The sequence below is a fragment of the Falco biarmicus genome, chromosome 3 (assembly GCF_023638135.1).
Source record: "Falco biarmicus isolate bFalBia1 chromosome 3, bFalBia1.pri, whole genome shotgun sequence".
NCBI lineage: Eukaryota > Metazoa > Chordata > Aves > Falconiformes > Falconidae > Falco > Falco biarmicus.
In genome coordinates, this window is record NC_079290.1 from 32317849 (window position 1) to 32334018 (window position 16170).

Genomic DNA, 16170 nt, shown 5'->3' on the forward strand with positions numbered 1-16170 from the left:
GAACAAATTAATAATAGGATTATTTTAAAATTCTTTAAGGCTGACTGATTAATACCCTGGAAAGAAACCATTTCTGCCTAGTGGGTGAGACTATTTTAGTTTCTGTGATGCTGCAGTTTCTAAGCTTATGCAGAGGTTTGGAGAGGTTTCCCAGTTTTGATCATTTTACATCAGGACAGACTCAGTCTGAAGGGAAGTGTGCCTTGACACAGATGCAAGCGATCCTTTTGGGTTTATGTCTCTGTGTTGACGCCCTTTCCTTTCAATGGTGAACTCCCACGTGTGTTGCAGAGTGGGTTTTGATTTACTGGGAGTCACAGAAAGTATGTAACTTTGCTGAGATCTTATTTCATCAGGAAGAAAAGCTGGTGGCTTGTGACTATCAAAGTTCATTGCCAAGAGAAGAACGGGATTCCTCCTCTGTGGTTCTCCCTTGGGAGCTATCACTAGGATGCACTTGTTGGGTGGGGATGGAGTGGGGGGCTGGTTGTGCTGCCTGGGGCTGAGAGCACTACACTGGTCCTAGGGTGATCCTGTGCCAGTGACTTTCCAGGTGTTGCATGTGAGTTGTGGCTCTTGTTCATGCCGTGTCTCCATTTCTTCACCTGCTAACTGGATCTTTTTATTTAATGAGAAGTCCACCAGTGAAAAGCACTATGCAAGACTAGAGCACCATGATAATCATAAAAGAATCTGAGAAATTTAAATTGTTAAATACTGTGATCATGTACTTTACAACATGGTACCATTATAAACACTTTGTACTTATCAGAAAGCCTGTGAATCATTTCCCTTCACTTTCTTCTTTACCAAGAACCACAGTTGCCACAAAAACAAATCTATTCTTGATTCCTTTTTAAAGAAACTATGGTTGCCAATTCTGCTGAATGGCTGAAAAAAGCATGCGACTCAAAATAGTATATTCGATAGTGTGAGTATCCTTTGAAACATTCTGTGGTATTTTTGCTACAGGTACCAATCCTATAGTGTTGCATAGTATCATCCAAATAGTGAAACCAGTTTCCCAAGAAAGTCATTCAGTTAGTCTGGAGGAATGACCACCAATAGGGGTGTAGGAAGCTAATACATACAGAAATAAAAGACGCGACAGAGCTTTTCTTCTCTCTTGTAATTTTAAGTCCCATATTTATGCACCATGAGTAGAGGAAATGATGGAGGGAACTCCCTACTCCCTCTACTGGGAAGAACCAGGAGACCCACGTGAGACACCTTTCTTCGTATGTTTATACATATATATACCAAGTGTTACTTTCTCCAAAACCTTTTTTTTTTGTGTGATTAAGCCATATTTCAACATGTGCAACTGACCCTGTGCTGTTATCAGCACCTTATTTCTGAAAGACCGCAGGCAGTACTGCACAGCGTGAGCTATGGGCAGGGTAAAGGAGGCTGCTGGCATGTTGGGTTTGTGTGGATGCTGAAGTCTGGGTCTCAGCAGGGAAGCTGGGTTACTGCTGGATGAGCGGAGGGCACTGTTTTGGCCTTATCAAAACTGGTAGAGTGAGACCTGACAAAACCAACAGTATCACCAGAGCAGGGTGGTGATGGCAGTGGTCTTTTTGTGTCTTCTACAAAGGTGTAAAACCTATAAAGGAGCAGGACCTCCTGACCGGCAGTGGTGGCAAAAGCAGTGAGCTCTATCTCACCTGACCATGGACAGCAGAGCTGAAAACCCTCACTTGCACCAAGTGGATTCGCACTGGAGTGTATTTTGGAAGGACGTTTCTGTGAGAGCTGGGGCAGAGCAGTGGGGCTGCTCCTGGCTTATATATGAGAGTGAGGGTTTGGCAGATAGGTTTGTGCTGAGATCCCCATGACCTTGACATTAAGAATCTGATATAGGCTCAATGTGTTGACCTGCAAACTGGGAAGATTTAATATTTCTGATAAAAATGCAATGAAGACTTCAACAACTGGCAGGAGAGATGAGGGAAGGGATCATACTTTTTTTTTTTTTTTCTTTCTCCCCAAATCCTGTATTCTCTGTTAGTCTGGTTCTCATGGGAAATATGAGTACTTGGCAGAATGGAGAAACACTTGCAAATACAACAAAGCAAGTTTATTTTCTAATTCACATGGCCAGAATTATTAGTATGATTATAGGAAGAGCCGTAAACCACAGGATATTATTTTTTTAAGAAAGACTGCCATGACACACTGAACATTGTCTCTAGAATCACCATTGGCCTCTAAAAGTTACAACTGTGAAACAGAGTAGCTCTTTTTTTAAAATACTGTTTTCTGACACCATATTAGAAAGTAATTAGTAATAAAACGTAATGCTGTATGGAATTCCAGACGTGAATATAATTAAATGGCATGTGTGAAATTAGTGCTACAGAAAACTTAGCACAATGAGCAGTGAAGTACACTTTAGCACAAAGAGTGGTGATGTACAAGTTAGCACATCAATTTATCCAATGTGAAGTGAAGCAGAAAATATTTATAAATCATTTGTCTTTCTAAAGGAAGGTGATGCTAAGACATTGCCCTTAACATGTTTGATAAGCACATTCTGATGTGATTTAAGTCTTTAGATAGACTCAAAATGAATACAGAGAGCCTTGTGGCTTTGATACCAACGAGAATGAACACATCAGAGAGTGGCTGATATGCAGGATTGTAAAGAACTGACAAATACGCCTCGCAGAAATCCTACCGTTAAAAGCCAAGGTAAATTTTTAAAAATGAGGGATAACTGGTGCAGCAATAATAACTTATGAAAAATAAAAGACGCTGTGAGAAAGAGAGAGGGAAGGAAGGGAGGACGGAAAGTAAGCAAGCTTGAGCAGCCCTTGTCAAGGAAATGGGGCAGACCCAACACATGTACAAACCAGAGACCCTACAGTGACCATGTCTCCGCACAGATGAAGGAAGGAGACAGCTCTGGGCCCCAGTCATGCAGAAGGAATGCATGCTTGCAAGCAACTCCTGATTTTCAGCTGTCATCTACCTTTACGGTGAAATAGGAACCTCAGTCACCAGTAGGAAGAAATTAAGCAGTTGAAATGTAAAGAAGCTGATCCCAACAAGCTAAGTTTTGGTTTCCTTGTCCTGGCTTCCCTGAGGAAGGCGTTTGTAATTTCCACTTTGCTTTGGTGATGAGGGATCAGGCTGATCCTGGGAATTTCAGTTGGACTCTTTGGGTTTCAGCAGAAGAAAGGTGAGACAGGTCTGGGGCATGAGCCATTTGAAATAATTTACAGTGTAACCCAGGAGAAATACGGAAGCAATCTGAAAAGAATTCCTGATGTGTCCATTAAGAACAATGGAGAATAAATCCTCTCTCTTTGCTTTTTTGTGTTTGATTATTTTTTTTAATAAGTCAAAGCCTAGGGCTACACTGAAGAACCCCAGGGCAGTGGTCAAAAGCTCAGTTGGACAAAGACATGTCAGACACGGAATCAACATCTGCTTTTGTTATTAAGGCAAAGATGTTACTCTGGTGACTTTCTTCCCCTAATAATGTCACTAAAGCTAAATCTTTCAAATGTGTTTTGCACAGTGTACAGAGGAGGTAAGGCCGGTTAGGTGAAATCTGTCAAATTCAGGTAAAATTGGTTTAACCCAACTGAAGCGGTATATGCTTCTTTCATGCCAAGTATTGCCTAAAGTTGTATTTTCCACTCTTTAAAAAAGAAACTTTTGTAGAATGGTAGAGAGCTATAGATCAGAACTCAGAACTGAACTGATACTTTGCTTCTTTGGTATCTGTTGTGGTGAAAACACCACACAAGTACACTCAAAGGATCTTTTCTTGATCTGTTCTTGTCAGCAGGAAGATGTACCTCACAATCAACCAATACACCAATACCCTTGCAAAATGCAGGCAGATACTCACTTCATCACGACAATACTGAAATGATGGCATCATTCAGAAATACTGCTTTGATCATCAGTTTGGCATCACAGATAGCTCAGAAGGATTCCAAATCAGTTCCTGTGAGCCCTAAAAGGAGCATGTAATAGTAATTGTAGGTTGTTGGGAGTTTTGGAAACACTGCAACAGTAGGGTTAACACAAGTGCTAAAGGTGACTGAAGCTGCTGGACTAAAATTAAACAGGAAAATACAGGCTATGGCAGTCAGGATATGTGACAGACATGAAGTAAAACAGGCAGAAAAAAATCATGAAGACTATATTTGAAATACAACCATATAAAAATATATCAGAACTAGTATGGCTCATCAGCATGATAAAATTTGAAGCAAATTCATACTTAACCTCTCATTAAAAAGGCCAACATTTTTAAATAAACTGCTTAGAACAGATACTGGAAAGAAACAGGATAAAGAACAGGAGTGTGCTTTTGAGAGTTTAAAGACTCTTTTGACTACATTCCAGTTCTGGCATTTTATGATGTTTCTAACTCTACAGCTGTTTCAGCAGATGCCAGCAGCTATGGTCTTGGTATGGTGCTACTCCAATTACATGGACATGATTGGAAACCTGTAGCTTATTGTTCCAGATAGCTTTCAGATGCCAAAACCAAGCACAATCCAATAGAGAGAGAATATTGGGCAACCATATGGGCACACAAAAGAATGATATAGTGTGTTCTTGGCCCTGATGATGTCTAATGACAGCCCCACGATACCCATGTCATTAATAAGGTACTGTTTAGACTGTAGAGATCATTCGTGCATTTGAAATACAGACAAATCCCCCGACTGCAGAATCTGCTCACATTAAGTTCATCTGGAAAATGATGGAGATCACTCCTATCAGCAGAAGTGGTCATCAAGGCCAAAGTGTAAGTTGGTGTCCTTTTGACACACTGGCATCACCGCAGTTAAACTATGAATGGGTTAAACTAATCCTATATGGCTTGTAGATGATTCCTACATATATTTGCAGCGATCTAACCCTCCTAGCTCAGGCATTTCTCAGTGACCATCCATGGCTTCAGCAGGCAGAGAGACTGCTGAATTCTGAGACTAGTTGCCTATAATTAACAACTGTTCAAGTTTCCTGTATCTTTTTTCTAAGAATTGTAGTTTGCCTATTAGAAGTGAAGTTACTACAAAAGATACATTAGGGACCCTGATATTTACCCAAAGGCAGGGCACTATGTTGGTGTTCCAAGTAAATAGCTCTAAAACCATGGGGTAAAATCACAGATCTCATGGTATCAGGAACGAAAGAATTCAGAGAGCACTCATAGGCACAACGTAAACTGAGAGACTTCAGGAAAGAATAGCAAAAGCAGCACCTGAAGGAGAAAAATGTCTGGTTGGCTGGTTGGGGTTTCTCCTTTGTCTTTCTTTTTTTCTTTTTTCTTTCTTTTTTTTTTTTTTTACTTTTGAAGATGTATGCCTATCCTGCTTCCCACTCATTCCACAAAGTAGAACACAGAAAAGTTTCTATATTTTTATATACATACATATATATATATACACACACACATACACACACATGTATGAGCTAGATACCTTGTGAGATACACAATGGCTGTGAGGCTTAATTCAATAGCTTTTGTGATGTGAAATAACACCTAACACATCCAGCCTGATGAAAATCCTCCATCTTAAATGGCTCTGCTTAAAGGCCTTCAGATGAAGAGACATCAACTCTAGGAATCCCCAGACTTTCTTTAACTATTGGAGTGGATTCCAAAGCTTATGCAAACTTAAATTTGGAAACCTTGTTCTGATATAGCAAAATGAGAAAGTGTGTTAGACTCTCTCAGCTTTTTTAATTGGCTGCTGCTGACCTCTGAAATGCTGAGAGTGTGACAGGGACCCCAATAAGGACATAATTTTGTTCCAGAATGCTACATTTAATAAACAGATATCTCCAGCTTTGAAATTGGAAATCTGAAGGAATCAATTTCACAGAAGTCCCAGAAATGGAGAAACTGACTTCATCTAGAAATCACTGAAGCCTATGATTCATCAGGTTCTGCAATTTGCTGCTGTGAAGCAAATTTCACTAGAAGACTGTTTATGGATCAAGAAAGGCAAAGGGAGGACATAGGGAGATGTATATTGTTTCCTCAAAACTATAAGAGAAGACAAACAAGCAAGACTGGGAAGCTTCCAGGCAAAAATTGTTAAGAGGAATAGGAAAAGCAACATGAGATCTATTGCTTGGGCTTTATTAAATAAAGTTTGAGTAATTACTCACTGTGAGAAGAGGGAAATACTTCTGTAAATAACCACAAAGGTCCTCACCTTCTCACAGTGATCCAGTTAGTATAAAAAAATCCTTATTATATAAAATAAGAAGAATTTAAAAGGACAAAGCAGAAGCTCATGGTATATCACCACATAGACAAATACAAACTATTTGTCAACTCTAATTTAAAATCTGAAGCTTTTTTTGATTTTCCTTGCAGATTTGCCACATCAGAGCTGAAGAGCAGAACCACCTCTAAGTTCTTCCTTCAGCTGCTAACCCAGGGGAGATCTCACAGTTCATGGGACCAAAGGCCAGCCCCCACTTAGGTGGCTCTGTAAAATGCAGGTATCAATACCTTTCCCCAAACTCACAGATACCAGAGTGATATCGGAAATGCAGCTATTTAATCAGAAACTGTCTGTTTCTGACATGGGACCTTCCAAAAGGCTTATTTTCCAGTTCTTTAAGCTGCTTGCAAAGTGGCAGGGGCTGCTATAAGCCGGAACTTTCACAGCACCACATCCCGTAGGTAATGAGAGAGGCTGAGAAGTCACATCTTCTTGGGTCTCTTGGATGATTTAGAGACACAGTTTATAAATTGTGTCACTGCTGGCAGTGAAAAAACACAAGTCAAAGCAGGGAAATGAATCCTTTATGTATTTCAACATGTTTATATCTTACAGACTAAAGACAGTTTCTGCTTTTGAAATTTTTTAAAACGCCTTCTAAATTTGACTTACTTGGTTTCCGTTACGTAGGACATAACTATTGAATACATTATGTTTACTTTTTTTGCCCATGGTTAAAAGGCAAGTAATTATGTAAGAAGGAAAGAAGTTTGAGCTAAAAATGCATTATTTGAAAAGAAGAGTATTTTTAGTAATAAGGTCTGTGAGTGTTCTAGTTCGACTCCTTTCCTAGGAAATCAGTGGCCAAACGCGTCAGTTATTTCAGTGAGAAAGAATCAGGTGTTTGCTGCAGACGGGCAATAAATTATTATGGCACTTTGGATGAGATTTTGACACATGCAGCAGCACCTAATTTCAAGAAAAGTTCCAATGTACTGATGGAGAATACACCAGAATTGGTTGGTACTCAGTTCAACTAAAGGTGGCTGAATTTAGCTCTTTATTTTTTTAACCATATAACATGCGGGTTTTCTTAGGCATCCTCACTGTTACTTTCCCTTTAAAATGTAATTTTGTGCATTACACTGTGTAGTGTTAAAAGTGTTATGTTTATTTCCTCGTTGATCTATAAATAGCATCTCTCATACTGTGCTTTGCTCTTTCTGAATATTTCTGTGTTACAGTTTATTTACTTTCTGTGTGCTCTTAACTTCCATCTTTAAAAGTTTTTTAAAAGAAAGCCTTTGCCAGTGAAAGGGGAAAAACACTTCTGTCTTCTAGAAGACATAATCTTTTCATTACTTCTACTTTTCCTATTTGTCTGAAAGGAGAAATAATAAGTGACTGATGTATCAAAGCATCTTGACTGCAACGATGTGCATATGAGACAACATTTTAAGTTGCTATTGATCTGCAAATAACTTACTGAGCAAACTAGATTTCATCAGTTTCATTCTAAAAATAAACCAGGCTTTAAATAGAGTCCAACAAATGAAATAATAACAGACTTGATTTTCTAGGTGAGTTTTTTCCACAGCAGTCTGAAACTTTGAAATATAATTTTTGTCCTTGCTTTTTTGTTTGTTTTTTAATAAAATACCTACTGTATGTTAATATATGCTTTTCAGTTTAAGCTGTGTACTACACCCTACCTAAAACTTAATTTTTAAATTGTTGTCTTGGGAATTCTAAAATAGTCATGGAAGGACTATACCTGAGGAAGGCAAAATCTAATCTTGATTTTGAGTCACATATGGACAGTCAAAACATAAAAGTATATACACAATTGTAAATACAATGTAAAGGAAACTAGAATACCAAAATCTCTAAGTGGCTTCTAGAGCATTTATGAACCTCTGTGAGGGACTTCTCCAGGCTGTAGAGACACATACATTTTGAAGCAATCTCTACACTTAAAACTGCCTTCAAGAACAGAGGTGGTTTGTTTTTTTTTTTTTCCAGGCAGTGGCTTAAAAACCTGCCTTTATTTAACTTAGTTTGATGCAAATATAAACAGTGTTTGGGGGGTGTGTGGAAAATACGGTTTCAGTTACATCATACTGAGGTCATGATATTAATAGAGTTCCCAGCTAGACCAATTTGGTTTTATTTAGAGCTGGAGACATGGAGATCTGATATACCAAAAGAGGACCTCACCTCTCTTTATAAAACCTGAATGAGCCAGATTTTCAGTACAGAAGCAGGGGCAGTATATCGGTTAGTTGCAGCCAGCAGGGAAATGCAGTTATATTCCCAATTTAAGCTTGTGTATAAGTGGAAGAATGTACTGTCAACATGTCAGTGAAAAAGATAAGAGAGTTATGTCGTTAGCCTTCCATATACAAAATGTCACTGTACTTTTTAGGAGACGTAGCACCGAGGGACTCTGTATATACAAAAGGAAACCTGGAATAGATCATGCACCTTGGATTCATTACTTTATAGTAGCTGTGCACCATTATGTACATTACAGATGGTTGCTGCCTGTAGTTAAACAGTAGGTATATTTAAAAAGGGAACGTGCTGGCCTTCAGAGGCTGCCCTAAGAGAGGTCCCCCCTTTGCCTCGGAGGTGAAGGTTCCCCAGTTCCCCGGCTTTTGAGGGACTTCTAGCAGTGTTTTGGTAAACAGTTTTGTGGCTGCTTATTTTATTACTGTCTGATAATAGACCGCTATTGTTTATTGCAGGTGGCTGCCCAGCAGGTGGGAAGTTAAGGAACTGTATGCATGTGTGTTAGGGCAATGGTTTCCCCTTGTTAGGCGAGGTATCCTGTGTGAAGAGCGTGTCTGTGTGTTGTGTGGCAGTTAATACAGCACTTATTGCTTCCAGGAACCTCAACAGCAAAATGTTTCCTGCTCTCTGACATTGATGGAAACTAAATTTATTATTTCCATTTTGGTGTTTTCACATTTGTTAAAGAAGAAGTGCTAAGCCTGTATTATTTCAGCGCAATCTATTCTCCTGGTTTCAGTGCAGACAAAAAAAAATAATTCAGCACTAAAAATAAATATTTTCTATTTAAAAACACATTTAATACTAAACATTAATTTTATAAATATTCAAGACATTCATTTGCATGAACAAAACAGAAACAATGGATTAAGGCAAGATAAGCTTTTTGCTTCTATGGAAAAGTAACTTTTTAAAACATTTTTCTGCCTCTTTTTGCTTGGCATTGCTTTATCTAACTAGTAGAATCTTTTCTCTCAAAAAGATTTGTTTTTTAATAAGAAGCCATATTTCACTGAAAATGAGTGACAAAGCTGGCATTCCTGCAATGACTGCCAATGTATAAATTTTGTTTATGTGGTCTTTCCCAAAATAACCCAGCTCCCCTTTTTCTGTCACTGTGCATATATTCTTCTGCAAAGTGCTTCAGAATTCTGGAACATTAAAGGGGTTTTAGGAGTCCCAACAATGCAAAAAGACAAACAAGAATGCAAAAAATGTCCTTAGCATACAATTTAATTAAGGAATATCCCAAATAAATATACATGAAGCAGGGCTAAAATCGGCCACGTTAGACAAGGAGAAGCTGTCAAAATGTACAGCAATGGAGCTTACATAGTCCAGAAAGTAGATAGCCTCTCTTTTTTAATTTGGAGGGAAGTTAATACGTTTTCATCACTACCAAAAGCAAAGGGTAAACAATAGTATGAACAGAGAGAGAAGCAGGTAATATGTCAGCTCTTGCAGCATGTACATCACCTAGTGGACATGCTTTGCATACTAAAGGTTAGGGATCTATCCTGCTACTGCACATTTTCTGCTCCCATTATCAAGCACTAGACCTGGCACCTCTTTCCCCCATATGTGAAGCTGCAAAGCAAATCCAGCACCAGTCACCTGCCCCAGCCCTCTCGTCCAGCCCTCAAGCAGGGGCAGCATTTCTGCAACATACGACTTTTTATGTCTTTGCTGCTTTTCTGTGCAGGGGTCAAGGCAGGAATTAGCCTGTACTGCAGCTAAATGGGGAAGGATTTTCTGATGAAAGTATACGCAACGTTAGCGTGCATCCCACCGCAGCCTCCATCCTGCTGCCATCCTCTGGAGTGCATGCCCTACCAAAGGTGCCTGAGCAGACTGGAATGGATAACATGTAAACTATACTCGTAAATTAGAGGGAAAATTGGAAAAACATGGTTAAGGGAAAAGTTCATAAGTTAAAGCTATCAAGGGTCCAGCTTAGCGTTCTCTCTATTTAGTTTTATATGTACCTGTACTGTGCCACTCCATCCAAACAAGTGACTGTCAAATGGGTGCTGCAGCAACCGCATGTGGCCCCGGTCCTGATGCCAAGGCCCAATCCAGCTCCAATGGAAGCAAAGAGTGGGATTCTCATGTGGTTCATGGAGGGTGAAACCGAGCCTTTCGGAAGTGGAAGGCACTTTAATAGAGAGACATCGCCAAAAAAACCAAGTATGGACTTAAAGTCTGCACGGTTTGAGTGGCACAGTGTTTGAGGAGATTGAGCTCTGGATGGGAACATGTGACAACGTGTAACGCTCTGAGCGGCCAGGCAGTGACAATTAGGAGGGACATACTTGTCTCTATTTTTAAACAGCAGCGAGGTGAGTTGATATGTAAGTTCTCTTCCAAGAATTTCAGTGCAGATGACTGCCCATCATATAATTATTCACAGTAAAGAATAAGCCATGCTTCAGCTCTGAACATTCGATTGGTCTCTGTACAATCAAAATATACTCAGATTTGGACAGCCTAGCAGGATATTTCTGACTTCCATGTGCAACTATACTTTTACCAGCCTTCCTCGCACACAATGTCACACAGTGATACACAGTGTAAATCCTTCATATGTCAAATCAGACATGGCATCTACAGTCTGCAGAAAAAATCTGCAGGGTGTAAAGTTACCAAGTATTTGTGAGGTCTACTGTGAGGCTGCATTTTTTTTTTCTTCCTGAAACATGAATTCATCTTTCAAAGAATATGTTTATTTTCCCTTTTTCACTAAAACATATCTACTTTCTCCAGGAAATAAATAGAGAAAAGAAAAAGGTATGGATAAGACAAGTTTGCAATAAGCCAGGCTTCAATCATCAGCTTTGCAATATAATGAGAATACTTGATGGTTACCATCTTTTATTATTTAGGAATCATGTCAATTTATTCTCTCAGTGTCTGAGAAAAGTATAGTTGCTATGAAGTAGTCGGTGCTTTCTGCTCTCTGCTATGCTTTGTTATCTGGGTAGGCTTTGTCCTTACTGGGAGCAGTGGGAAAGCTATGCAACACGAGCCAGGACCAGGGGTTTAATAGGTGATTTCTGTATTTTTCTCATTACAGAAAGACAGAAGTCTGTAAACTTTAATCAATTTGTTGGTGGATATTAAATTGCTAATAGCTCAGACTAGGGTTCCCGGAGTTTCTAAATCTAAACTGATGTTCCTTCCCTATTTTGGAAGATAATATCTAGAAAGTTGATTGAGCCTTCAGAGCACAGGTACATGCCAAAGAGGAAGCGCTGCAGGGTTTTGTTTGCTTGGGTTGTTTGGTTTTGTTTTTTTTTTTTTTTAAGCTGTAAAATCAGAATTAGGACTTGGTGTTCAGTCCCTGACACTTCAGCAAAACATGGTCTAGGACCATTGGCAAATTTCTTATTTATTTTTCGGCTTACACATAAACAATTGGAAAGAAAGTATCACACCACAAAGATTTTCAGGCTGAACTAAAGTTTCTAGATCTGCTGTAGACAAAGCAAGCCTTGTAAAATTTTTTAGATTATTTTAAAATATTTGAAAATGCTTTTTGAAAGGCTCTCCCATAATTTTAGCCTTGAAATAGACCTCTGTAAAGCAGATAGCTTTTAAATTAGAAATCAATGCCAGACTTGTGGCTTCTCACCATTTTTGTAAATTGAAATCACAGTATACCAAAACACGTTCCGATTTATGCTCTGTTGAGTTGAATTTACTTCAAGGTAAATTTGACCCCCTATTACTATATTCCAACCAGTTCATTAAAAGTTCCATGCCCCTAAATGTCTGCAGAAAAATTAGATTTATGCAGATCATAAAACATATTTTAAACATATTTTCAAAACAAACCGAATTTTCAAAACCAGCCAAAGAGGCAGATAAATATTGATATAAATATGCTTATAAATGTATAAATGATTCCACCCCATTCTGGAATGTGTATGTACTTACAATAAATGCACGGAAGCTACTTTGCATTCAATAGGTCTATTTATTTGCCTAAAATTAGGCATTTGCAAGATCAGGCCTATAGTGTGTGTGCGTGCGTGTGTGTTCACATGTACGTACAGGAATAAAGAATGCAGCTTGATTAGAAGTTCTAGCATATGCTCACTCTTTTAACATCTGACATTTGAAGAAAATGAAGCTAAATGTCCAGGCAGTTCTAACAGTTCCAATCCATTATCTGCAACCTGAAAAGACCCACACTTTTTTGCTCAGTGTATGAAGTTGATGTGTTTGGGATTATTCTTTTTTTTTGGTGTGTGTGTGTGTGTGTGTTTAGACGCCTGCTTTATATGGTGTCAACACAACAGCAGAAGTACCGGTCTGCTGTAGGTTGTATGACTGACAAAAATACTCTCTGCAAAACATAGAAGGGAATAACTGATGAATCAGAAAATATATGGATGCCGAAACTGAAATGATTATGTAACGAAACACGAAGTCAAACGGTGGCATGCTTCTATTAATTGTAGATGATAGTAATTAATTTTCACTGCAGTTGCGATCGTGTCGCTGCTTTCAGAAGAATCCAGAATCCCCTTCCAGGAAAGTGTGAAATTGCATCTGGGTTCTGCAAGCCATGAAAGACTACAAATTTCTTTTTCTTTCTTTTTTTTTTAAAAAAAAAAAAAAAAAAAAAAAAGAGAGAGAGAGAGGGAGGCCTGCCTCGATACTGTACTTTAGAAAGAGGGGAAAAACAAAGGGAAAAGGAAAATGATAATTGTTTTCTCTAAGGCTATTATCTAATGCAAAAGCAAACAGTCTGACTGGAAATCAGCTAACAGAAGGGGATTAGAGAGTAGATCTGAGAGTGGCTTGATTTCTAGCACTGCTGTCTCTTCACACAGTGATGAGACACAGGCAGAGCAGCCAGGAGCTCTCCAGATGGCTAGAGAAAGTGTTTGTCTTGGGTTACTGCAGGGCAGTCTGGACTCTTAAAGCCGGGGAGGCATCATTAGGGAGCAAGTTAGATGTCCACCCAGTAAAAGCCAGCGAAAGAAAGAAAGAGTAGGCAGGCTGCCCGAGAGGGACCGCGCTCGCCTATTGTTAACATATACTTGACCCCCACTAACCTCCTCACGACACAGATGTCTCCTACCTCTATCACCTCCCACTGCTTTAAGCCCTCCCCCCCTGCACCTGGGTAGCGGGGCCGGGCCGGCTGCCGGCAGTATGCTGCCTGCCTCGCGAGGTGCCTGCTAGCGGGGGAGCCGGGCGGAGCGCAGCGCAGCGCAGCGCGGACAGCGGCGCAGCCTCGGGCGGGCGGCTCGGCTCGGCTCGGCTCGGCGCGGCTCGGCTCGGCTCGGCCGGGGGCAGAGCTATGCGTCGGCTGCCCGGGGACACGCAGAGACCCCGCCACTGACAGCGGCCGCTCCCTGCGCTCCACATCACGTTTGTCTGCGGCGGCGGCGGCAGCGAGAAGGACCTGGGCATTAACTATCTCGACTTGGAGACTTTGCTTTATTTTTGGTTCTTGTCCTTTCCCGTGGAACCAGTCTCTCTCGAGCTGATCCTCCTTTAAAAAACAACAACAACAACAACAAAACCAACAAGAGCGAGAGAGACGGAGGGGGGGGTGGGGTGGGGGGGAAGAGCAGCTGGAGTTTCTCCTCAGCTCGTTTTGACTTCTGTGGACGTGGATCATCTGGACTGGGAAGGGAAGCCGCGCTGCGCTGCTCTCCCCTTTCCCACCCCCTCGCCCCTCCAGCAGCCTGGGCTGCCGGCTCTCCCCCGAGCAGGACGGGAACTTTTATTTGCAGCTCGCAGCCCGTGGCGAATGGTGGGAATCTCCGGTCCTTTGCAGTGTGAGTACGGGGCGCGGGCAGGGCAGGGCGCGCTGGGGCGGGGGGAGCCCGAGCCCCTCTTTTCTCCCCCGTTCTCCGTTCCCGCGGGACTGCCCTGGCTGTGACTAACCCGGGCGGGCCGGGGCTGCCGCGGTGCCCGGGCAAGGGTAGCGCTGCATGCAGCTCCTAGACCCGCATTCCCCGGTTCGCAAACTCGCACCCCAAATATTTCTCAAGAGCCCGGGAACCGAACAACCCAATTTTGCAGAAGATAACCCTCCCAACCACATACTCTTCCATAGCGTTGGGTTTCTGTCTCGATGTGTAGGACTTATTTTTTTTTTTTCTTGCCCCCCTCCCCCCCCGCCTCCCCTCTCTCCAGATCACAGCGCTAGCCAATGTGAGTCGGAGTGCCTGAAATATTTCTGGTGGGATTTTTTGTTTGTTTGTTTCGTTACAGTCATCGGTTTATGTAGCGCTGGCAACATCACTTCGGGCTGTTTTGCAAGAAATATTTCAGGCGGTGCACATCGTCTTAGCTGCACCGCGGTCTTGCAGGGATCTCGTTTTGTAAAACGACAGGGCAACCTTAGGGGACTGATCGCATTTCCAAAACTGCAATACAATGTAATTGTGTCATCTCGTCTAGCTGAGCTGAATGGTTTGATTCCGTAAATTCCTAAGAGACCATCGGTAAGGGAGACTGGAAGGACGAAAACCGCACTCCCGGCCATTTAGACGAGCCTTTGACTTTTGGCGAGTTCGAGTCCTTTTGTTAGTGCCAAAGTTGAGAGATTGGGCCAAAATTGGGTTTAGGGTAGGGAAGGACTTGCCGCTATAGCAGGAGCACTCGCGACTCCATTGCACGTTAATTTATAGAGAAATCTCTGTGCGGTTACTGTCCTCTGCTCTCCTGAACGTTAGAGAGAAACTGAAAGTAACTAATCGGACGCAGCTCTCAAATCGCTCCTGCTCTAGCCAGGAGCTAAAACGTTGCTTCCTTCAGTTCATGGAGAAGTTTAAAGGAGGGAGGGCGAAGGCAAGAGGCTTTAAAGGAGGGAGGGCGAAGGCAAGAGGCGCCGTGGCAGCCGCCCCCGCCGGCCCCCCGAGTGGCAGCCCGGAGCCCGGCGCGGCGGGACCGCCCTGGCCGGCCGCGGCGGGGAGCAGCCGCCGCCGCAGCCGCTGGGGTCTCGGCTAGAGCAGCCCTCCATCGCCCGCTCCGCTGCAGGCTCCGCCAGGCACCCCTCCTGCCTCTGCCGCGCCCCAAACCAGGGCACGGAAACGACCTGTCTCCCGCAGCCTGCTGGTCGTGCCGCCCGCAGAAGGCAGGGCTGCGGGCTGCGGTCCGCTGAGCCCGCGATCGCCAAAACCTTCCCCGCGGCGCCGCTCAAGTCCCTCCCCGCCGGCCGCAGCAGCGCGGGGGGCGCCGGCCTCGCCCCGGCCGTGCGTCTGCGAGGCGCGCTCGCCCGGTGCGCTGCGCACAGCTGCGCGCTTGCCTCGGCGGGGCAGGCAGGGCGCCGGTGACAGGCACGGCATGGCGGGGGCTGGGCAAGGGCAGGTATAGAGCTCTGCAAAGCAGCCTGCGGGAGCTGCCGTGCCGTCCGTGGGAACGCGGCAAGTGCCGACCCTTTGGCTGTAGGCATAGACCCGACTCATTAAAAGGATGTCCGCTGAGTCTCGGTATGTACAGCCCAGCGTTTGCTGCAGCAGATATGCGTGTGCTTAATGTAACGCTGACCCCTTTAACTTTTAACATCTCTTCCCCTAATTAATCTGTTCAGGCCCCAGACTTAAATGGCTGTCCACAGCTGCTGCAAATTGATTTATCCCCTGATGGTGGTCCGAGTTGCTGACCAAAGCAGGATTTCGCGCGCCCCCCCCCCCCCCCCCCCCTT

The 16170-nt window shown here is 42.6% G+C and overlaps 1 protein-coding gene across 4 annotated transcripts in view; it reads left to right on the forward strand.

Annotated features, from left to right (window-relative positions):
- Nucleotides 1–13676: 13676 nt before the first annotated feature.
- Nucleotides 13677–16170, forward strand: part of RUNX1T1 (RUNX1 partner transcriptional co-repressor 1) — a 116174-nt gene continuing 113680 nt past the window's right edge. The window contains exon 1 of one of the 4 annotated variants that reach the window (XM_056331947.1): nt 13677–14296. Coding sequence is in view for 1 of the 4 variants with exons in the window: in XM_056331950.1 (XP_056187925.1) it covers nt 14269–14296 (28 nt within the window). In the remaining 3 variants the exon portion in view is untranslated. Of the gene's footprint in view, nt 14297–15665; nt 15956–16170 lie in introns of those variants that run through there. The other 3 variants (XM_056331950.1, XM_056331953.1, XM_056331948.1) reach the window with 3 other exon arrangements.